General features: G+C 47.1%; 11 protein-coding genes across 11 annotated transcripts; 5 read left to right on the top strand and 6 right to left on the bottom strand.

Annotated features, from left to right (window-relative positions):
- Positions 1–283: 283 nt before the first annotated feature.
- Positions 284–1,093, top strand: arfA (putative ADP-ribosylation factor; the record flags this gene model as incomplete). Its single annotated transcript, XM_057256745.1, has 4 exons — positions 284–431; positions 550–794; positions 878–943; positions 1,001–1,093. 4 exons carry the CDS (start codon positions 284–286, stop codon positions 1,091–1,093), a joined length of 552 nt encoding a protein of 183 aa, XP_057104203.1.
- Positions 1,094–1,935: 842 nt separating this feature from the next.
- N7479_009053 (Aminoglycoside phosphotransferase) lies at positions 1,936–3,468 on the bottom strand (the record flags this gene model as incomplete). Its single annotated transcript, XM_057256746.1, has 3 exons — positions 1,936–2,870; positions 2,929–3,316; positions 3,373–3,468. 3 exons carry the CDS (start codon positions 3,466–3,468, stop codon positions 1,936–1,938), a joined length of 1,419 nt encoding a protein of 472 aa, XP_057104204.1.
- Positions 3,469–4,265: 797 nt separating this feature from the next.
- Positions 4,266–4,526, top strand: N7479_009054 (uncharacterized protein; the record flags this gene model as incomplete). Its single annotated transcript, XM_057256747.1, has 1 exon — positions 4,266–4,526. One exon carries the CDS (start codon positions 4,266–4,268, stop codon positions 4,524–4,526), a length of 261 nt encoding a protein of 86 aa, XP_057104205.1.
- Positions 4,527–4,593: 67 nt separating this feature from the next.
- Positions 4,594–5,149, top strand: N7479_009055 (Fic family protein; the record flags this gene model as incomplete). Its single annotated transcript, XM_057256748.1, has 3 exons — positions 4,594–4,776; positions 4,837–4,937; positions 5,011–5,149. 3 exons carry the CDS (start codon positions 4,594–4,596, stop codon positions 5,147–5,149), a joined length of 423 nt encoding a protein of 140 aa, XP_057104206.1.
- An 834-nt stretch (positions 5,150–5,983) lies between these two features.
- N7479_009056 (DUF3405 domain-containing protein) lies at positions 5,984–8,431 on the top strand (the record flags this gene model as incomplete). Its single annotated transcript, XM_057256749.1, has 1 exon — positions 5,984–8,431. One exon carries the CDS (start codon positions 5,984–5,986, stop codon positions 8,429–8,431), a length of 2,448 nt encoding a protein of 815 aa, XP_057104207.1.
- Positions 8,432–8,926: 495 nt separating this feature from the next.
- Positions 8,927–9,658, bottom strand: N7479_009057 (uncharacterized protein; the record flags this gene model as incomplete). Its single annotated transcript, XM_057256750.1, has 1 exon — positions 8,927–9,658. The coding sequence occupies one exon, from the start codon at positions 9,656–9,658 to the stop codon at positions 8,927–8,929; it is 732 nt and encodes a 243-aa protein (XP_057104208.1).
- An 860-nt stretch (positions 9,659–10,518) lies between these two features.
- On the bottom strand, positions 10,519–12,924 carry N7479_009058 (uncharacterized protein; the record flags this gene model as incomplete). The annotated part of the gene is made up of 3 exons (XM_057256751.1): positions 10,519–12,379; positions 12,431–12,842; positions 12,897–12,924. The coding sequence occupies 3 exons, from the start codon at positions 12,922–12,924 to the stop codon at positions 10,519–10,521; spliced, it is 2,301 nt and encodes a 766-aa protein (XP_057104209.1).
- A 497-nt stretch (positions 12,925–13,421) lies between these two features.
- On the top strand, positions 13,422–14,318 carry N7479_009059 (uncharacterized protein; the record flags this gene model as incomplete). Its single annotated transcript, XM_057256752.1, has 1 exon — positions 13,422–14,318. The coding sequence occupies one exon, from the start codon at positions 13,422–13,424 to the stop codon at positions 14,316–14,318; it is 897 nt and encodes a 298-aa protein (XP_057104210.1).
- A 1,392-nt stretch (positions 14,319–15,710) lies between these two features.
- On the bottom strand, positions 15,711–16,034 carry N7479_009060 (uncharacterized protein; the record flags this gene model as incomplete). Its single annotated transcript, XM_057256753.1, has 1 exon — positions 15,711–16,034. One exon carries the CDS (start codon positions 16,032–16,034, stop codon positions 15,711–15,713), a length of 324 nt encoding a protein of 107 aa, XP_057104211.1.
- Positions 16,035–16,651: 617 nt separating this feature from the next.
- N7479_009061 (allantoate permease family MFS transporter) lies at positions 16,652–18,326 on the bottom strand (the record flags this gene model as incomplete). Its single annotated transcript, XM_057256754.1, has 5 exons — positions 16,652–17,294; positions 17,353–17,624; positions 17,678–17,778; positions 17,834–17,929; positions 17,984–18,326. 5 exons carry the CDS (start codon positions 18,324–18,326, stop codon positions 16,652–16,654), a joined length of 1,455 nt encoding a protein of 484 aa, XP_057104212.1.
- Positions 18,327–18,982: 656 nt separating this feature from the next.
- Positions 18,983–20,356, bottom strand: N7479_009062 (TauD/TfdA family dioxygenase; the record flags this gene model as incomplete). Its single annotated transcript, XM_057256755.1, has 4 exons — positions 18,983–19,139; positions 19,198–19,503; positions 19,556–20,042; positions 20,098–20,356. 4 exons carry the CDS (start codon positions 20,354–20,356, stop codon positions 18,983–18,985), a joined length of 1,209 nt encoding a protein of 402 aa, XP_057104213.1.
- Positions 20,357–22,569: the final 2,213 nt, after the last annotated feature.

Consider the following 22,569-nt stretch of genomic DNA (forward strand, 5'->3'; position numbering starts at 1 on the left):
CAAAAACGAAACCCCAAATTTCCCCTTCTGACTTCTCTCATAATTCCCCTGAACTTGCATCTCTTTACTTCTTAAAACTCAACTTATACCTTTTTCTGCCGGTAAGTCGTTGATCCGAGTTCTGCCTGGCTGCCCAGATTTGCCCCCCCTCCCCCTGACCGACAAGTCCACAACACGTTTTCCAACCCCTCCGGCTTCTCCCCTTTCAAACCACATCCCTTGATATATCTCTCTGACCTATCCACCCCTCTTAGGATTCGAGGGTTTACTCGCTACCGACAATATGGGTATCACTTTCTCGCGGTTGTTCGACCGGCTATGGGGCCGCAAGGAGATGCGCATCCTGATGGTCGGTCTTGACGCCGCTGGTAAGACCACCATCCTGTACAAGCTGAAGCTCGGTGAAATCGTCACCACCATTCCTACGATCGGTTAGTCCGCCTCCCCTCGACCCATCTACCGACGATACCGTGATGCGCTCTTCGCCATTTCATAAGCCGTTTTGGGAAATGTTTTGAAACCTCTCCCGGAAACTGACTCCTCATGCAGGATTCAACGTCGAGACGGTCGAATACAAGAACATTCAGTTCACCGTGTGGGATGTTGGTGGTCAGGATAAGATTCGTCCTCTGTGGCGCCACTACTTCCAGAACACTCAGGGTATCATCTTCGTGGTCGACAGCAACGATCGCGATCGTATTGTTGAGGCCCGTGAGGAGTTGCAGCGCATGTTGAACGAGGATGAGCTCCGTGATGCTATGCTCCTAGTGTTCGCCAACAAGCAGGATCTGCCGGTAAGGACCTTTTTTTTGGGGGATTCGTTGGGATAATGTTTCCTAGATGAAATGGCATGCTGACCTCCCCCGCTTTTGTCTAGAACGCCATGAGCCCCGCCGAGATCACGCAGCAGCTTGGTCTTCAGAGCCTTACCCGTCGTGCTTGGGTAAGTAACATCCTTAGATGTATGCTCTGTTTACATGTTCACTAACAAGCGGTCTAGTTCATCCAATCTACCTGCGCCACCACTGGTGATGGTCTGTACGAGGGTCTTGAGTGGCTTGCCGATGCGCTCCGGAAAACCGGCCGCGATTAAAGTCTATAATGCAAATTCGAATCGGACGTGTAGCTGTGTGAAGGGGAATACCGAAATCTGCAAATGATGGATTGATGATGACGATGGCGGGGAGTTCTTTGGCCACACATGACATTGATCTCTGCAAGGAAAGGGGTTCTGCAACTGGTTCGCTACTTCTTTTTGATGTTCTCTCTTCAAACGGCTCTTTTTCCTCTACGCTATGCTATTAGCCTCATTTGTTTTTCTTCTCTCCGGCGTTGCCACTCCAAAATTGCTTCTCTGCCTTGGAACCCCCAGAGATCTGTATAAGTACTGAATTGTAGAATCTCAGAATCTCATATTGGGCAAGGGAGAGAGAGAGAGAACAAGAAAGGAGCAAATGAAATTTCGAACTTTCCATCTGTTTTCCATCCGCCTACTTTCCTTCCTATCTTGGCCGCATTAGGAGACCTGTAGGGGTGGGTCGGGCTAGGTAAATTTCAGTACGGACGGCGTATCACGTGATGGATTATAGCACTTTGGCCGAGGTTGCTTTTGTTTCTTATGGTTAAGTACAGTAATGAGGCTTATATTTTGCCGTGATGTCTAGTTAACAGCTCTGAGATTATGTGGCGCCTGATATAAATTGCAGCAGGATGATCCACCTAACTAGAGCTATGCGGACTTTCGCAAAGTGTGCCCTAGATCTATAGCAACCACCAAGAGAGATGAACTCATATATGGCCGAGGAGTAGGTAAGATTTGTGTCATCAATCTGGCTAAAATTACTGATTCATATTCATAGAGTTTACGGACTTGTGCTCTGTTATGTCTGCTTGAAAATGTTGTAAATATACACAGCTCTGACTACCAATGACATGTTACCGCGCTGATCCATCACAACTCTCGGTATCTGCTCGTTCCTGATATGGCCAAAGTTTCGTGAATAATTCCTTCTCTTCGTCATCTTCGGCCAACTCAATGAAAATATCTTTGAATTTCCGACTATTCTTGAGGGCTGTATCATAGTCTTTGGGATCGACCATACCATCCACTGGAAGCACGCCTTCATCTCGGAACAATGTCAGCAAATTCCCGACACCATTTATGTTCTCCTGTTCCTTGGAATGAAGCTCAACATCCCGGATGGTAAAATCTATTGGACATGGTACATCCGGAACAAGTTCTTCCCACTCAGCGAAGAGCGAGATGAGTGATTCGCGAAGAAAAAACAGATTGCGGTTTTCCCACGCTCCGGTGACGAGCCAAACTGGTTTTCGGATGATAGGGATGTTCTTATTTTGAAGGACAGACCAGTAACGAGGGGATCGTTTATACACCTGGGCCTCGTAGTATTTGTGAAGGATCTCACCCTCTAGATCAGCGTCAATCTTGCGTTGTTCCTCTGCACTCAGATTATCAAAGTCTTTCGGTCTTTCGGGAACGACCCAGCCTTCTTGAAGAGGCCCATGGTGGGCACACATCTTTGGGACATTGGCATGATAGAATAATGGCGCAACACATGCTGATTGCCAATCCACGATACGTGTGATTTGAAGGGTCTCCGGATCAACGAAAATGTTATTCAGATGAAGATCTGGATGCATTAAAAAGTTGCTTGATGCTGCTTTGTTGGTAGGTTGAGGAGTAAGATAAGATGCAATTTTCATATATTTGGTCAAAAGAGCGAGACCATCGTCGGGATATTCCTGGGTTTTGAGCGATCGATAATAGTTCATCCGAGGAATTGCATGTGACTTGATGTATGCAATCTCGTTATGTCCCAGTGCGCGAGTATAGTCACTAGGTTCCTTCCCTATATTTAGAAAGACAATTAGAGGCTTTACACAAGTCTGTCCACTCTTTTGACTTACAGGGACCACGATCCAAATCCATGCCACTCCTTACCCCATTCCACAATTCGCCGGTAGTGAGAGGTCCTATGGCAAATATATCAGGGACGCTGGTGGTAGCAGACTGAATATTGGCTTCTTTGGGTTCCTCGCCTAGGGAGCGGAGATCATCCTTGAAGTAGATACAGCCATGCATATCGAAAGTCACGTTAGTTAATATATTTTGAATATCAATCACTTGGGTGATCAATTGGAGCTTTGAACTTCGGGGCCATTGGCTCCAGATAGAGCCGAGACGAACACCAGGCGCTTTTTCTTCAATGATATACTCAGCCCCGACAGGAGTACTTGCCGCGTCAAAAGACCATGCTAGCACTCGAGTAACAGGGAGCTTCAACACGTCGGAAAGCTGTAAATTGAATATAAGACTGGATATACCAAAGAAGAGTTGTCAATTTTACTTACTAACTTGCGTGTAGCGATCTCGGATGCAATTGTGAAATGAGCAGGCCCGGCATTGGGATTTGGAAGCTTTGCGAAAACCTCGCATCCGTTATCCATTGTCAAAATAAATGCCTTGTTATGTAGGCCTTCGGCACATTTTGTGATTTTGGTACCTAGTGAATATTAGGATAATAATACTCTGTATGCACGTTGCAATTTCACTAGGTAAGCAACGTACAAGATTGAGCTCCCTCGCAAACACTGATGGCAACCTGAATCAGTTGCTGTAGGTCAAACTCCACATAACGTTTAGAGAGTTCTTTTTCTTCGTCAAATCTTGAAGTTTGAATCAGTCATAATCACTCTTCAAATTGAAAATGAAATTCGTAGCTTACAACCACCGGTGCGTGGTGTATCGGTGCAGATCTCCCTCGAAGATCTTCTCGCCTGGAAGAGATATTATTAGTTATTTTTCGTATTTGAATGGGATTATAATGGATTTTAAATATGATTACCTTGACCGTTTTGTGCCTCAGTGTAGAGCTCAGGAGAGTGAGATCCGCAGTGTCGCCAGCCTAGGCGAGAAGTCGAGAAGAACCTCGTATTTCGAGGTCGAGAATAAGGAAAGGCGTGAACGTTACTTTTCCAACTGGACCAAGAAATTCTAGGAATAATTCGCATTGTGATGAGAATGTATGAATGTGTGATGGGACTTCAATGTTGGAAAGGGGTATGTATGTACCTAGGTAAGTGGATAAAGTCCCGTGCCCCTGACAGCCCTGGAGTATACTATGTAGGCCCTTTAGGCTACCGTTCAAGGTTAAACTTCCAAGGTTGGAAGAGTCACAACCTTATTTTGACCATTCTTTCCCTTTCTTTGCCTTCCAAGGTTCTTTCTAGCTCTTACATTTACAATGGCCACTCGAATAAAGCTCAAGTCTATACCTTCCGCTTATCACCATCACCACTCAGCTACGTCAAGTCTCAAATCTATTCGACACATCTACACTTCACCTCAGTCAAGAAATCATGTTTGCTCCTGCTCTGCGTCCCGCTTGACCATTGCCATGGAGGGGGACTCCTACGAGTCTAAGATTGGCCACGAAGATTTTGAGCCCGATGCCGTCTTCCGTGAAATTGGCACCCTGGCAAATAAGCTGTCCGAATTTATTTGAAACTGGACTCACACCTCGCTAAGAAGTGGCATTCCAAGACCATGTAATTCTGCACTCCTTTATATGGATGGTGTACGGCTCAAATATGATCGAGAAAGCTGGTAGTAGCTTAGACATTACTCTCAAACTCTGTCTCGCGCGCTCTTCCGTGGCGAAGAAAACCCCGAGGAGATCGAAGAGCAAGATTAAGAGCACTTGCTCCTCGAAGGAAAATTTGATCCACCAAAACCTCCCTGCAGACACCTCGGCTGTCCCACGCAGCTGACACGAAGTTGTGCAACGTGCCAAAGCTGCAGCATTTACAGACGAGGTGTGGATCCGTGGCAAGGATCTCAGTGAAGAAATCATCCTCGAAGCCCACCGGATTATGACCTACAATGTACGCCGAAACTGTCCCTTGGGTGGAATACGGTGGCATCTATGGATCATAGGAAGTAATTTCGTGCCTATATATATTCCCTCATTCCTCTCTCGTTCTATACAGAACGAAGGCCATGTTCCACGAGCTTAAGTGCGACCTGAGACAAGCTACAACACATGAAACAATCGACCCTATCGCCTTGGCTTCAAAGTATGCTAATATCGTCGTGAACATCCGTCCGTTTACTGACGGCAACGGCTGAATATGCCGTTTGATTCTCAACTCGATGTTTCTGAAGTATGAGACCTTCCTGGTTTGTATTGGCGTAGACGAATATGACCGGTCAATCTACAAGTCAACAACGCGGCAGCCCTTAAATATAAAAGCCCTCGCTAGGCAAATAATTGGCTAGTTATGTCTTGGCTCATGTAAAAAAAAAAGATATGACTGTTTGATCAGTGCTGTGGAATGAAGTTTAGAGAAGGATTTACGTTGAATATCGTCATGGATTGACAGAGATTTTGCAGGATACACACGAAAAAGCTCAGTATCTAGAGCTGAATGTTCAAATGCAGCCCTATAACCCGAACCATAACAAGCCAAGAGGATATAGGAATATATTAATTAATAAAAGGGAGAAATCTGATCCGCTCGGGCTTTGACCAGTCCATTTCGAGGATGCAACTGCGTAATCCTTCATTTCTTGGACAGCGCCAACAGTCTTGGCACTTTACCTTCAGAAATACCGGCATTTTGGGCACAGTGGTCTTGTTTATCCTTTGTTTTGCATTTTAATATTGTCTAGTTTTACGCTGTTTTCACTGTTTTGACCTGTTTTTACGGTGTTTTACCTCTTTTTTTAAACCTATTTGTACGTCTTTTAATAGACCCAAGGCTAAGACCCCCCATTGCTGGGCCGACGATCAACAACACACAGGTCATCGCGTGCCTCTCCCTCCCTCCAACAACCATCCCCTGCTTTGAGCAATATTTGTACGATTTTTCTATCGTTACACCTGTTAGATAGATGCGCCATTGATTGAGCGATTTTGGACACTTACCCCACTCATTCAATGTTGACATTTTGTCTTGCATCATGACCGTCCAGGCGAGGAGGGCCTCCGCAGCCTACAAGTCCCCATCACCCTATAATTCACGAGATACAGACGTTGAAAAGCAACCCACGACCGGTCGCCACACATACCACCATCACCAGAGTGATGACCCGGATTCCGATGACGAGTCGCTGGACGATAACAATGTCGCGGACTCCTACCCCCCGCCCGTCGTAGCTGGCGGCAGTCTTCGCCGCCCCCAAGCTACCGTTGGCTTTCGCGTGCCCCAGCGCATCATGCGCTGGCTTTGCTTCGCACTTTTGGCAGCCCTTATTCTCTTCATCCTCACCCTCTTCCGCTTTACCATATCCAGCTCCGTTTCACAAGTCCCTGTCGAGCTGCCCAAGGGCGGCAACAACGCCCCGAAGCCGCCGCAATGGGAGAGCTTCCCGTTCCTCAATCGATATGGGGGCGGTATCTCTTCCTTGGTCCCGCGCGCTGATAATGTTCCCGAATATCCTGGCGATGGCTCCGAGGACGTGGGCATGCAGATGGAACAAAGCGACGAGCAGAAGGAGCAGGAGAAGGACACCGACAAAGTGGCCAAGAGGGATTTGGCCCCGAGCATGTTGAGCACCGTTTTTAATCCGTATCCCGACTACCACTCGCCGGAATACATAGGGAAATACGGCGACAAGCGCGAGTGCTTCCTCAATGTAGAAAACACGTTGCGGGTTCCATCTATCCAAAGTTACCCTGGAGTTCCAAAGGGCTTCCCGGACCCAGTAATAGGCTCAAATACGATTTTGGGTATCCGAGATGACATGTGCTTTGACCGTTTTGGCCGATTGGGGCCATACGGATTGGGTTACGGGGTCAAGAAGGGCGGCATCGGCGCCGGTATGGAGGGTAATCGTGAGGGCGCCGACCGTGTGTGGGAAGATGTCCCGCCTGTGGATTTCCGACAGGTGGATTGGGCTGCTGCGCAACACCGCTGCCACGCGGCCAACCGCCATCGCTTTAATGAGCTGCCGGAGCCGCGTCTCAACCGCTTTGTTTCTATGCCTATTGGTATTCCCAAGGTGGAAATCCCGCCGCCTGCGGAAGATAATCGCACGGAACCACCCAACGTTGGATCTGAGCGTCTGCCGCGTACTGCATTGGTTATCCGCACATGGCACGACTTCAACTATTCCCCGGAGGATATTATGTATATGCGTTCTGTCATTTCAGAGCTCTCGTTGATGTCCGGTGGCGAGTACACTGTTCACTTCTTAGTTCATGTCAAGGATACCAATCTACAGATCTGGTCTGATGACGAGACATACCAGCGTGTGCTTGATGAGGCACTACCGGAGGAGTTCCGCGGTATGGGAACTCTCTGGTCCGAGCCGCAGATGGCCCTGATGTATCCCGGATTGGAGGAGACCATGACTCGCGGCTTGCCAATCCACGGTGTCTATCGCAGTACGTACATGCCCATGCAGTACTTCGCTTTCCAGCATCCTGAGTACGATTACTTCTGGAACTGGGAGATGGATGTGCGTTACACAGGCCACTGGTACCACCTCTTCGACAAGGTCGGTGAGTGGGCGAAAAAGCAGCCGCGAAAGGGTCTCTGGGAACGTAACGCTCGCTTCTATGTCCCATCCGTCCACGGCTCATGGGAAGACTTCCGACAGATGGTTCGTGTTCAAACCGAGAGCGGTACTAACTCCGCCAATAACATGTGGAGCGCCGTCAAGGGTGGTCCGGCAGGTAACACGCGAAGCGCAATGCACCAGCAGGGTGACAAGGCCATCTGGGGTCCCGAGCGCCCCGACGAACGGGACATCTTCGAGGTTGAGGGTGAGGGTATCCCACCCACAAGCATGGATAAGGACCAGTACCAATGGGGTGTAGGCGAGGACGCCGACCTAGTCGTTTTCAACCCGCTCTACGACCCCGAGGGTACGACCTGGCTGCTGCGCGACGACGTGACAGGCTACAACAAGGAGAACGGCATGCCACCACGGCGCACCGCAATTATCACCGCATCACGGATCTCCCGCAAATTGCTCACCACTATGCATCGCGAATGCAGTCTCAAGCGCCACAGCATGTTCTCAGAGATGTGGCCCGCGACCACCGCGCTGCACCACGGCTTCAAGGCCGTCTTCGTGCCGCACGCTGTCTACGTCGACCGTCGCTGGCCCACCCGTTACCTGGAATCAGTGTTCAACGCCGGTCGTAACGGAGCCTCCGGCGGCGCTCGTACATCTGTCTTCGGCGATCGTGAACACAACTTCCGTGGTACGACTTGGTTCTACTCGGCAGGCTTCTCGCCGAATATCTGGCGTCGCTGGCTTGGCCTCCGCGTCGACAATGACGGCGGTGAGCAGCAGGAGCTGGCTGGCGAGGGCCGCATGTGTCTCCCTCCTATGCTTTTGCATCCTGTCAAAGAAGTCAATATGATCATTGACGACGGAGAAAAAGCAGAGGACCGTTGAAGATTAAGTCCTGATTTGAGCGTTGTTGCTTATATCTCTCTTCCTGTCATCCCCAGGATTCATGTACGCTTGGGGGGTAATTGCTTATTTTCTTGCATTGCTTCTCATAATTACTGTATAATGCCCCCTCATTCCCCGGTGGGCATAGTGTCCCCAAGTTTTGGATTCTTTCTCAATTTCGGTGCGAAAAAGGCGTTCCCATGGCCTGGATGGCTGGGTTATGGCTTACGATGCATTTCTGGATTTTCCCCTTGTGGTCTAGTCAATAGAGGTTCGCTAGATTGTGATATACATCGGGAGGGTTTTGGAATCTTGTTTTTCTGGTTTCACTTGGACTGGATGAGAAGATGACTTCTTCCAGTCCTGGACTATTTTGGCTATAAATTGTCCCTTGCACATAATCCATTTTGGCTTTATGAGATTCACTAGTGTATTCAAGTAGAACATGGTATGTCGCTAGAAATAAAATGCCATATAAAATGCAAAATAGCCATTTCAACCAGACTTTACATCATCGAAAAAAATATCGTCCCATTCCCAATCCCCTCCTCCATCTCCATACCCACTATCATTATCCTCATCATCTCTAATATGCACCCTATCCCCAACTTCATCCCATCCTCCCCGTCCTTTAGAAGGCGTAGGAATCTGTCCCGAAAAATCCTTGCCCACCACCACCGGACTCCGCGCCACAAAATCAGCAGGAATAAAACAAATACTACACTCATACTCCCCATCCCCATCAACCCCATACTGAAGACAAGTTCTACAAACCCGGTGACCACACTTAGTGAGCAAAACCTCAACCCGCTCCCCGTCCTCAACACAAGTATGACAGAAATGCGTCGGGAATTTGATAGGCGGGTCGTGGTCCATTCGACGCTCGATCTCGGAAGCGAGCTCTTTGCCTTTTTCGACGCGCGCGCGGAGAAGACTGGCTTTTGTGCGGAGGTTGTTCATCGTGGTTGTGTTGTAGGGGTTGTTGTTTTCTGGGTCTTCTTTTGGATCTGTGGTTGAGTCGGGCTTGTGGAGGGTTGGGACGGGTTCGAGGAAGATCATGGGTCGAAAACGTTCGCTGAGAGGTTTGTCTTCCATGCATTGTTGTTCGAGGAGGCAGCGCCGGCGGATTTGCCGGTTTAGGAGAATTGTGTATATTATCGTGAGGGTTTTCCAGGCGCGCCATTCGGAGACTGGGTCTAGGGGGGTTGGAGTTTTGCTTGGAGACATTGTGTTGGAGATATTTGTAGTTTTGGCGGGTTTGATTGAAGAATATGTATGTTTCAATGTAGTTGAGAGGCGTGGCGAACATGTAGATCGAAGTATGTATTGCTTCCGAACCCTATTTGGGTGGATTATAATTCTGATTGACCTGCACTTCTCGAGAACTTTATGTTCTAAGACAGATAAGTTTGAGGACATGCAAAAATGTAGAACCATAGAACTATAGAAACGTAAAACGTATAGACGTGGGCTATGTAGAATATATAGAACACGTACAGAATCTTCCACCGAGGTTCCAGCGATCAACAGAAGATAACCCACCCCCAGACCAAACCAAGCTTTTCTCTATATACGATAATTGGCTGGATTATGACTCCCTGTCCCAAACATATTAGACCAGAGTCGTTATCTCTACTTAAAACCTCATGCCGAGATGTATACCATGGATATATACCCGAAAGATCGGCGACTTCGGGGATATTCTTTTCCATCCAAAGAGAATGGAGAACCGGAGATATGTGAGCAGATTAAGCTATCGGAGAATGTCTAGAAAAGTTCTAGACGTCTGAGATATCAATATTTGCCTTTTCAATATCAACGTGGTAGGTGACGACTACATTGGTCTAGAACATCCAGCCCGTGGATATGATATAGAACTTCACTTCTCTCCCCTGTAGATTATTTCCCTTCCAATTATACAAAACTTTTTTCAACTCTGTTCAAGAGTCTCCAGTATTTTATCCACTCTGGTCTATATATCGTGCTCTCGCTCCTTCCAAGGGTCGGAAGTACCGATCGCGCCCTATCTTCCTAATCTCCAGTCCGCCCAGTCTTCCAAGAGCAAATTCCCAATCTCAGCTCCATCCTCAGTCTCTTACGTAGAAATAAGAATTTAACTCCCTCTTCACTTTGCTTATTACACCCGCCTCATCTTCCAAACCCACCTCAGTACATTTCCAGGACGAGATGGAAACCCCCTTGAAATGGAAAGTGTATGAATAGTTGACTCCAGAATCCAAATCAACACTCTTCGCGGATATCACATACTCCCCAGGAATAGAAAGTCCCTCTTTTCTCCCCGGGCCAAGAGGCGCCAACTCCCATATTTGAATAAGTCGGCCAACTGACAGCTGATCGGCCAAGTCCGATGACCATATCTCGATTTGGGAAGTGGCAATATCAAATTCTACTGCCAAACGCATGAACCACACATTGTCTTGCACGGGCTGTTCCCGCCCGGTAGAGTCCACATGTGTCTCCACACAGACATATTCCCTATCATATTCCGAGCTGGTCGGATAGCGCGGATAAAAAGCTTGAATCCCAGATATTTCTGTTTCGCCAACAGCACCAGCTCTCCGCCTAGAAACTTTCCAAGTCCCGTGCAGAGCCCGAAATATAGCCGAAGCTGCAGCTTTCTGTGCTACCTCGCAGCCAGGGACAAGAGCGTCGCGCAAAGCACCGAGTGTCCTCTCCGCCTCACTCTCTGTGCCTAGTGTTGGTGTATCGCCATAAAGATACCTAGCAGGAATAGCAGGCCCAGACCGACCGTTGCCTGCTCCCAGTGCCGATCGACTAATATCCAGATCTTTGGCAAACGACTCCATCAACCCGACATAGTCGCCCATGGGGAACTGACCTCGCGCTAGATCCGGGTGTGCCGATCTAAGACTGCGAAGGCTTTGCTTCTGGTTATCTGTTTCGCAGAGCACGCTGTTGCTCTCACTCCATAATTTCCCAAGGAATCTCGCTTGCATCTCCATCACGCCCCAGTACGGGCCGCGATAGAACCCGACAAATCCGACATCGGATATTTCAGAGCGTACGGTGCCTCCCTTGTCAAGAATCAACGGCGAGAAAGGATCCGTGGTGTATTCAAGGGTCGCCAACACTTCGTCTGGTAGTAATGACAGGGACTTGTAGGGCGTGAATCCGGTCGCCATGACTATGGCCGCCACATTGTCTATCGTCTTGGTCTCCCCGTCGGGTCCTTTGTACTGAACTGAAGCTTTTTTAGTATCCGGATCAGAATGTATAGAAGCCACCCGGCCCATCGATGTCTGAATCGCTCCACATCGGACGAACTCAGCATAGTCATTGCCTATGGCGACCCATGGTGGCTGGGTTCTGGATTCTTCGGCGCCTTGTGGAGAAGGTGAATACATGTGGGCATATTTCTCGTAGTCACTGCCAAGCAAGGAGTGGAAGTAACTGTTCGTTTTGACGGCCTTTTCTTCTGGCATCGGTCCCAAGGCGTATTCTATTGGACCCGGGGGTCGGCGGCCTAGGTCGTACATGGCCAAGTCCAATGGTAAAAACGATGGACTACCGTCGGAAGATTCATGTGGAAGATAAGTCGGTATAGTCCAGAAGGGCCTTGAATGTATATGGTGTACTTTTGTCTCTTGGGTATGTGGGACTCCGTTTGTGGAAAGTGTAGATGAGGATTTATGGAGAGCAACAGCAGACGCGGCTTCGACGCCTGACATGCTGCCGCCGATGACGACAATTTGGTCGTTCATATCTTTGGGTTCGTTAGAAAGCAGCTGCTCTCGCTTATAATGGAGCGAAGAGCTGTGGATGATTTGGCCTTGGAATTGCTCTAGACCTGGTATATTTGGGATATACTGCTGGGCGAAGTATCCAGATGCGATGACGATCAAGTCAAAATCTTCTGAAAATACCCCATCGTCCAGTAATCCACACCCTGGCTCAGTTTTCTCCGCACTAGATATGGCTGTGAGTTGACGTCCAGCTCGAGCATAGTAATACACATACCTTTCCTGGACCCACTGAACATTCCACTTTGGATCACCTCCATCCTCAACCTTCCGTATAGTTCTTACGACTCTACACCCTAGTCTAAGCACATGGTCTGGAATATACCGCTCTGCATAGCAGGCCAGGTACTCTCCAACCTGGCTCGCCTGAGGAAAAATCGGAACATCTGCGTCGGGAATGACAGACTCCCAGGCAAGATCTGAAAAGGCAACCGTGAAGCGGCTGAGGTTGGTCCGCATTCGAGGGTCTAGTGTAACCAAGGGGCCATTGGTCTGATCGGGAGAATGATGGTGACTTGACCATAGACCTCCGACTTTGTTCTGACGGTCGAAAATGACTAGAGAGAATGTCCCGAGCGGGAAATTATGAAGAAGGGTTTTGGCCGTAACCAGGCCCGATGGTCCAGCGCCTGTGGGATGTGTTAATTAATCTCAGGTCGGATATTCCACTAGTCTAGACTTACCGATTATAGCTACTTTCTTGGGTGACATCTTAGTCTCTTTGTATTTGGCGTGTTTCAACATACTAATGGAAGTAATATAAATCCAAGGCAGATGTTGTCGCTAGACTTACCCCGCTTATATCCACTTGGGAACTCGGGTATCTTTCTATTTTTATAATTTACATCGCAGGATCTCTTTGAATACGATGTATAGCAGCAGTTAGTTTACAAGCCCACAAAACCAACTATAATGTGGACTTGCGTAAATCTCATGTATGTCGTCTGTTACGCCCATATCGAGCTGAACATTATCATTTAGACATTATCTGTACATTGATGTACTACTACACAAAATTTTCGGACGCTCTAGGCACTCATCTTTTAACGATGCTATACCTAAACATGAATGTATTTTGCATATTCTTCACCATTTTTGAGCCGTTTGCGCTGTGTATATCATCACGTGCTATTTGGAATATCCAGCCCCCCTTTTATTATTGTTTCAACCCCATTCGCCTTCGATTTCAACTCTGATTCAGGTCCACAATGGAAGGACACCCTGTGTTACTGAGTTCCGAAGGCACCGTCCGTATTGTTGCACTTGGAGGTGCCGGGTGCATCCATCAAGATTCCAATTATCAAGACCAGGTGATTAAAGCACCCCTGAAACACAATACTCGAGGCTGCAGTGAAAAGGTCATCAAATCTGTGGAAAGAAGAGAGGAATTCTCGGAGCTATGCATAAACCGCGAAAAGCTCATTTACCAAGCGCTCCCAAAATATGATCCTAATATCTTAAACTGCCTTGCAATCACCGATCGAGGAATCCATCTCCCCTATTTACGGCACGGGGATGTTCGAAGCTACCTACAAAATTATTCAGTCGATGCCGAAACACGAGATCAATGGATTAACAGCGCCATTGATGCTGTTGCCACTATCCATATCTATGGCGTCGTGCACTCCAATATTAGCCCGCGTAACTTTCTCGTGGCCGACGATTTTTCAATTCGACTATGCGACTTCGCTGGATCGAGAATAAATGATCTAGACTCCCTAGTGGAGGAGGAGACTCGATACCGATTACCTTCCTCACCTTCGCGGACAATTATAACCGATATCTTTGCGCTTGGTTCTTTGATCTACGAAGTCTCTACTGGTGTGCGCCCCTTTGATGAGATCGACGATGATGATGAAATTGAGAGAATGTTTACGGAGCAAATTTTCCCAAGTCTTGAGAGTCTTGAATACCGTGATATTATTTCTAAATGCTGGAGATCTCAGTATTCTAGCGCTGATATAATAAAGGGCGATATTCTTCGCCGTCGCAAACATCTGCCTGAACCCATGCAATGTAATTATCCTTTAATATTTTCTACGTTGGCGATGATTGGCATGGGCTTTGCTGTCGTATGGGCGTATATGGGGCGGAAGAGAGGATGAATTCGTTTTCAGTGGCTTTTTTTTTTGCTCAATTGAATTGCTTTATTTCTGATAAGTATACCTAGCTACTGGAATACCCTCACTATGACTTTGTATAAGCTCTCTATCTGTTTCCCAAATACTAGCAATATGACAACCAACCTTGCAATCACTGCAATTATTGAACCGTCTGGTAGACCAATGTTAGCAACCGAGACTCGGTTTGTAATCGTACCACAGTTTTTGTCGCAGGGGATGGTGGCAGTTTCCTCGTCTTCATGTCCGCATTTGAACTTCACGGGGCCATAAGTAAGTGTACACATTTTTATGTTCTCGTGGTCATTAGCAGCCACCTCTATCTCAATAGGGCCATACTCACTAAGTTGACGATTATAGTGGGGGTATTGTGTTGAATATGGTAAAGCTAGGGGTATGAAGAGCTAGATGGAAAGAGAGGGAAAGCGAAGATATAAGCAAGTACATATACCTAAGTCTAACATACATTTCTCCAAATCTACAGCCAATGAGAGCTTGCGAGTAGGCCAAAGGTTGGCGTGCATTCTACTATTTTTATAGCCAATGAGAGCCCCTACTTTTTGCCCAAGGGCGGCAGGAGCGCGAGACTCGAAGCCTACGGAGGTCGAGTCCTTCATGTAGGCTGGGTGACAGAGAGACAAGTGCACGATGGGTGTATTGGTTTTATTTCTAGTTATATCACAGGTATAGATGTGCATGCACCGTACGTAGTTGTCTATGGTGCGACGAAGGCTAATGAACGCTATCTCATCCGTGATTGCCTTGCTGGGCTATGACTAGTTCGGTAATATCTTCTCCGAGGACTTTCTCTCTTCCCAAAATTTCCATATATACCATGTACTAGGAATAATACTTAGGAATAGATAAATTTGATATAATATGGCTGGCAGATCTACCTAAAGGCGCTAATAAAACATAACACAAAACGGCACGAAGACGGTGTAAACATTAATTATGTAGCAAAGTCTTGCACATAAATTCATCCATGAGTGACATCGTGCATCGTACATCTCTTTCAAATTTCAAATCTTGCCAAGCAAATAGCACCTCCGACATGCATACCAGCAAATCATGACGTCCATGCCAAGCCTAACCTCAACAACCAGGGGTTACCCAGGTGAATTTGTACAAGGAACAACCCTGACCGGATAAAAATTCTGGCCCCCGCAAAAGGCCAAGGCCACATCATTGCCAGGATTGACTTTGCCCGTATTCAACGGGGCGCTCTTGCGTGCGGGGGAGGGGAAAAGAAGTCACAAAAAGTTCGAGAAAAAAAAAGCCTAGCGGAACTCTGTCGTATTCGCATTGACGTTCGCATCCTCGTGCTCGTGATTGTGCTCCTTCCCGTATGGATTTATACAAATGGTACTTTCGTCCTCAGGAGACTTGTCGTAGCCATTCAGTGACTTGGATCTCAGGCGAATGTAGATTTGGCTTGTATGCTTCGTCGCATTCTTGCTTTGTGACCAAATTGTCGATGTTTCTCTGAGTCAGGGGAGCTTTGTACTGATTCTTTTTCCGGAGGACTTCCTTTTCCGCGAAGGCGGATGGCGACAGCTTTGACAGTGTGTTTCGAAGTCGTTTAATGCCACCGACGGGGCGCGGAACTTGAGGTGCACCAAATGGCTCGGCGGATCTCCATGGATTTTCAGAAGTCACGGAGTCGACATGCTTCTTACGCGGAGACAGTGTTCTCGACATTGTTCCCGACATGTGTTTGAAGAATTTCGCAGCATCTGAAGTGATCTGGAGGAGAAGTAAGGTGTGTGGAGAAAGGAATTCGGTTTGGTTAAGTATGGACAATATATAAGTAATGGGCATTCAACTAATTCCGCGGGACCCACGGAGATGGCGCCCTGTGATAGTTTGGATCCTTGTCGATTTTACCGTAGTAATCTAACAATGGTATACTTCCCCGAATTTTTCGGTGGTACTGGACGCTCATTGGGTGTATGCATACGAACTTAGGCTGATCTGCCACTGGGGCTCGGAATTCGAGAATTTTCACGCACAATAATAATAATACATTGTACATAGTCTACCCCGAATCCTACTACGTCATAAATCGGGATGGAGATGCCGATCAAGGTGATTGCCCACTGGTCTTGGCACAAACTGGCCAGTGGATTAAATATAACTTTCCCAGGGAAGAATACTGCTTATTGCCCAATAGGAAGTGAAGAAATTGAATGAGCCCTTCAAGGTTTCTAAAGGTCATAAGGCGTGCAAAGTATAAAAATACTCTCATTTAAGCATGTGATAGTCTATTACATCTATATTGATATATAGTACTCGGAATCCAGAGTTCAATTCTATACTTAATAAGTAAATCGGAAACTAGGATGATCGTCTCCAGCATTCTCCAACTCCTCCTTAGGCAAATGATACCGATCATCCCTCTTACCCTGCTCCCGCAGCCGATTTTCACGGTATACATAACCAAAGAACACCATACACGCCACGCCACCGATCCATATCATCCCTAGACTAACACCAAACCCAGTTCGGTATGTAGGAGCCTCCGAGTCAAAGAACACATTGCTAGCAACCAGACCGCCACAATTACCAAATCCGATCTGCATAGCTGAGGCAATGGATTGCTTGTAATGCCCAGCCATGTTGTTACTCACCCAACCCAACAAGATCGGCTGCGTCATATATCCTCCGCCCGTGATCGCGAATAAGGCAAAGTATCGGGCTCCGACCGGTACCGACTCCTGACAGATGAGAATAACGTACCCAATTGTGGCGATGATACATCCCAATATCGTGAAGGTGAAACGATGGCGTAGTCGGTCGCTGGCGAACGCTGTGGCAAGTGCGATTACTGTCGCGACGATGTAGATGGGGATGCTCATTACTTGAGCTCGGACGGATGTCCAGCCGAGCTGGCGGAGGATGGTGGGTGTGAAGAACGAGGTTGCATAGCCTGTATTGACAATTCCGAAGTACATAATAGCTCTAAAGGAAACTAATCGTCAGTGGAAGGATTTCATGGGATAGAGGAACTCAATCTTACCCAAGATAGATCTTGATATCTGAGAATGTGCGCTTGATGGCGGGTTTGTCGAAGCGATTCATTTGCGCTTCACCGCGGTCTTCCGATAGACGTCGGAGCAGCAATGTACGCTCCTCCTCATTCAAGAAAGTAGATGTTTCGGGCCAATCGACGATAAGAAATTTGGCAGCAATTCCGGTGCATACTGTAAGTAGACCTTCGATAATGAAGATCCAGCGCCAGCCGCTATATCCTCCGACGCCATCCATCTGGGCTATTCCATAGGCAAGAAGCTGGGAACGAATGGTTTAGTATGGAATCAGCTCATCATCCAGGAAATACATACTCCACTGACTGCTCCAGCCAGAATACTAGCGCTGAAGAAGATATTGAATCGCCATTGCAACTCGTGGCGCTTATAGTACATAGCAATCAAGTATATGCAGCCTGCATTGTACAATTAATACTTGTGCTATAAAGTCAATGGTCAAGGCTATCCAACCTGGCATCAACCCGGCCTCAAATACACCCAGCAAGAACCGACATGCAACGAGGGCACCGAAGCTCTTTACAACACCTTGACATGTTGTGATAATACCTGATATCATCGAGGTCAGTCCCAGTCCCTTCACTTATGTCGGTTCAAACATACCCCAACAAAACATAATCCCGCTCAACCACCAAGACGGCGAAACCTTTTTCAAGAAAAGATTGCTAGGAACCTCAAAAAGGATGTATGGAATGAAGAAGATAAATAGGGCGATATTATAATCGTGTCCCGTCATCCCCAGATCCTTTTCAAGACCCTGAAGTCGCGCATTACCGATATTGATACGATCAAGGAAGGCAAGCATGAATAGGAACATGAGAATAGGAACAACGTGGAGGTCGAGTTTCCATAAGAGTCGTTTCTCTGCCGCTGGATCTATGTCTGGCACCGAAACCGTGGACCTAACATCCTCGACCGTCTCATCGTATGTTTTTTCCGGGTCCATTTCGGATAGTTCAGATCGGCCTCGAATTGATACAAGCGGCCACCAAGATCAGAATGATTCACAGAACTGATGGCAGAACAATCTCTCTTAAATACATTTGGTGATAAGTCGCTATCGTGTGCATAGTCGCGTGAACTGGGGAAATCCGGGGCCCCGCACTACGACATTATGTTGATATTCCGCATTCTTTGATCGCAGTCGGTATCATTCCGCAGGAATGCAAATAATGCACAGAATGCATAGCTCGATGCATAGCTTGCATATATTGGTGCCTAGTTTGCTGCACATCCTGCTATCTAGGCCTGACTCGGTATATACCGAGTATCTGATAGTTTTTTTAGGGATATCGCGCTTGCGAACCTGTTCACTAGGATATAGAATGAGGTCTTGGTATTGCATCAAACTCCATAGTGCAAGAGCGGGGTATCAGTTTTCTATTTAAGATTCAGGGTTCAAAGGTTAATTTTGTGAAGCCGATCCTGTGTATGGCGGAACGGTACCGGAATGATACCGCATGTTGCCGTATAGGAGGCTCTTCCGAATACGATCGGTTCGAGAGAATAACCGATATAAAGATAGCCGAATATTGATTTCAAATGCTAGCAGGAGACTAGAGCTTGACTTTATGCAATTGTGCTGTGCTGTGCTGCAACCCCTCACGCTCCCACATTCCTGCGAATTGCCGGCTCCAATGGGAACGCCTGCTTATCCTCTACAACATCTTTGTAGACTATATCCCAGCGGTCTTGGAGCTCCTGGGGTGTTTCCCATGCATTTTCAGGATCTCGCAGCCAAAGTCTCAATAAATGACGCCTAACACAACCGTCAGCATCTTCATCAAATAAAAGTACATGGAAGAAAAATGACTTACTCTTTACCGGGACTGTCTTTAAACCCATTGCGTGCATGGAAAATACTGAGATTATTCACATATTGCACATCGCCTTTCTGGAAATCAAGAGCGGCACTGTGCTCTTCCGCCAGGAAGTGTAAAGCGTCGAGCGCCTCAGCCTGTGCTTCCGTAATAGGGGGGATACCCTTCGATCGGGGCTGAGCTAGGAATCCGGTGAAGTATCGTCTTGCATACTGAATTAGGACTCTCTCTGGCGTAGTGGCAGTGGCTGGTTGGTGGTATAGAAGTGGGCGGAGGCTGTAAGGCTTTGCTGGGTTATTAAAGCTGAACAGTGTTAATTCGCGAATACGTCTCCTTGGTGTTTGGTAATTCTTACCCATCGACTGGCCAATCCTGAGATAGAGTGTGAATAAGATCGGGTCTTTCCTTCGCCAGGATGTTATACACATGCCAGCTGCTAGACAGATAACTTTCTCCTCCTTCTGCGGCTCGGTTCAGACAGAGGAGTGAGATGATATCGCCAGCGTCCGTGTGGAAAACCTGCTTATCAGCCGTGTTTGAAGGAGCCCCGATTAGGCTCTTCTCGACTGTGCTGGTGAGGTCTTTGATATGGGATATCACGGGCGAAGTGCCATCTGCCAGTCGAGCTTCTTGCTGACGTCCTCGAATATTGCCGATGTGGGAAGATACGCCGGTGTAGATAATGATGTTTTCTTCTCGATAGTAATCATCGATTCGCAAACCCCGGAGAACGACGAACCCTCGACCGGTGTGGATCTCCTTCGAAAGGTCCCGAAGAACAGGCCGAAGATTCGGCAGAGGGAAAGTCGACTGATTGATATGGCCCAAGGAAAGATTGAGAGCTGTTGAATCAGCAATGTTATCTCGATAAGGAGTATTGTGATCTTAATTGCCCACCTTTGAATCTCTTCAAAGCAGCGTCGAGCTCATCCAGCTGGTCATCGCTCAGCTGATAGATCCAGTCATCCCGTTTCTCAACATCCTTTCCTTCCCAGACTAGCGGCGATACCAACTTCTGTGGGAAGTTTGCAGGCAAAGTGGACTGCAAAGTCTCGGTTTCTTTTCGACGACGAGTACGTTCCTTGTACTTTTCATATTCAGGGTGATACTGAATATCGGGCTGGGTGGGCACCGTGATAGTCTGAACAGCGGACATATTGGTTATTCTGAAGGTAAGTGAAGAAACAACGGATGTTAGGTGACAAAGCCCTTTTAAGAGTGTAGATCAGCTTTGCGTGTTCAAGGTTTATGGTCGCGCCATGTACTGTTACTCAGAATGTGGTTGTCACGACATCAACCCCGCAAAGCGCGAGATCAAAACTTGAACAGCACCGGAGAGCCTTTGCATCGCATATTGTGGTATAAACACTAGCTTTAATCGTACCATCAATATTTTCTCGGTATAATTGCCTGGGGGTGGTGTCTAATCCTAGATCCTTATTTAATCATTCTACCTGTCAATATCGGAGAGTTCAACGAACATTGCAAAGGTTCAAGACTAGTACTTCTAAATAGAAACGGTCTTTATTGAATGTAGTTGCTCAAACTGCCCTTTTTTTTCTCCATCTATCCGGGCTAAAACCCGATTAAGTGGTTTTGCTGAGACCAAAAATCCTCATCTTATCACTCCTAGGGTGTGCTTCTGGTCGGAACATATCCTGGAAGGTTGACTTTCTCGATATTGGCAACATATCCGCCCTCTAGTCTAGCACGAGGAGTAAAGAACTTATAAGTGCTATCGAAATCTATATGAATTGAGCCCACACGAGTTCCAGACTAGGTTTGCAATCCCACCGTTATAACCTAAATTCGGATCGTCATTCTCATTCGAAGACATATGTGCCATGAAGCCCCTAAGGGAGGAATCTAGAAGTATTCGGTTTGGAGATTGGATGTCTCAAATCTCAAAGTGCTGGATGTCTGCAAGAGTAATACGTGGATCCTAAAATAGTTAGTATGACAAGATCCCACCCTGAGACGAATAAGCCAACCGACAGCTCTCTCTATTGCATTGCAGACTGCTTCGGCCAAAGTCTGCCGTTACTGCCACTTCTGACGACAATGTCGACGAGAGGAGAGCCAATGAATCGGACCAGGATCCTAGCGGTAGTCTAAATTTCTGGCTCGTGGTTGAAACCGGGTATCTTCAAGGATATAGTATGAAACTGACGATATTCTGAGTAGAAAATATGAAGGATGTAATCCTGTAAGGAACGAATGTACCAAGGATCGCCGAGTAAGGGCAGCGGAAAGGGGTTTCATCTTGTTTACATCCTACAACGGTACAGAGTAATCGTACCCAGAAAGCAACCAACTCCAAGTAGCCATCTCTCTATTAGTGACGGCGAACTTAGACCCTCGAGCTAGGCCCTTCTGTACTCGGGCGTTCAACTTTTGGATAATATGTGTCCATTGGTTCTACCCACTGACTAGGATGTGAAACCTCTAGGGCAGAATATGCTGACATTATCCCTAGCGACGACATTGCAACGGCCTATGATACGTTTGTATCGTCCTGGATCAAGCCTCCCTTTCATCTCTATATTCCATTTGCCCACTTGGCGCCGTATTTGCAGCCTGTAGGATAGCGTATTGTACCAAACAGCTGAGTGGGGAAACTAGTGGCTGTGGCAGACTAATTGAAGCGTAACTCTCAAAGCCCCGGGCCCATACCGGTGCTTAGATAATTAACCTAGCGCCCCGGGCGGGCCCATCCCTACCTGGGTAGGTAATCATCATAGGTGTTGGGCTCTCGGCACGATCCCCATTGCCTAGATAAATACGTCTTCTACCTACAGTACAACGGCATTCTACTAGTATTCTACTAGTATTAGATTTTCAAAAAATAATACATACTAGTTACCTAGGTACAGTACCTACTTTAGTAAGCGGCATATTGCGGGTGCTCCGGTGGATTAGATGTGGGGGAAAATACAGCCATAACAAAAAACCAAGGTTCCTGTTTAGGTAGGGCCTAGGGGGCCATATCCCAGTCTGAAATTAGAACCTAAAGTAAAATAAAAACGGCGAGGAGCAGTATGTATAATATTTTAGTGCATACCAGTGAGAGAGAGCGAGGGCATCAACTAGAGGCTTGACAGTGTAAAGTAGTAGTAAAATATAGATAGCCTCTTGGGATTACAACCGGAATCTCAGAATCCGGTCCGGTATTCAACTTCCTATTTGGCACGGTGTTTGAACTAAAGCCATTAATTCCGTCTATTCAACTCCATTTTAACCCTTTCAATGGCTCATGGCTGTCTTAACTCCGTCTACTACCCCATACAAACCAATGCCATATAGGAAACATTCTGTAATTACTTAAAGCTAAGGAACTGCACGATTTCCTTCTGTTCGTGGTATCTCAAA

Source organism: Penicillium vulpinum, assembly GCF_028829585.1.
Source record: "Penicillium vulpinum strain IBT 29486 chromosome Unknown utg000004l_segment0_segment0, whole genome shotgun sequence".
NCBI classification, from domain to species: domain Eukaryota; kingdom Fungi; phylum Ascomycota; class Eurotiomycetes; order Eurotiales; family Aspergillaceae; genus Penicillium; species Penicillium vulpinum.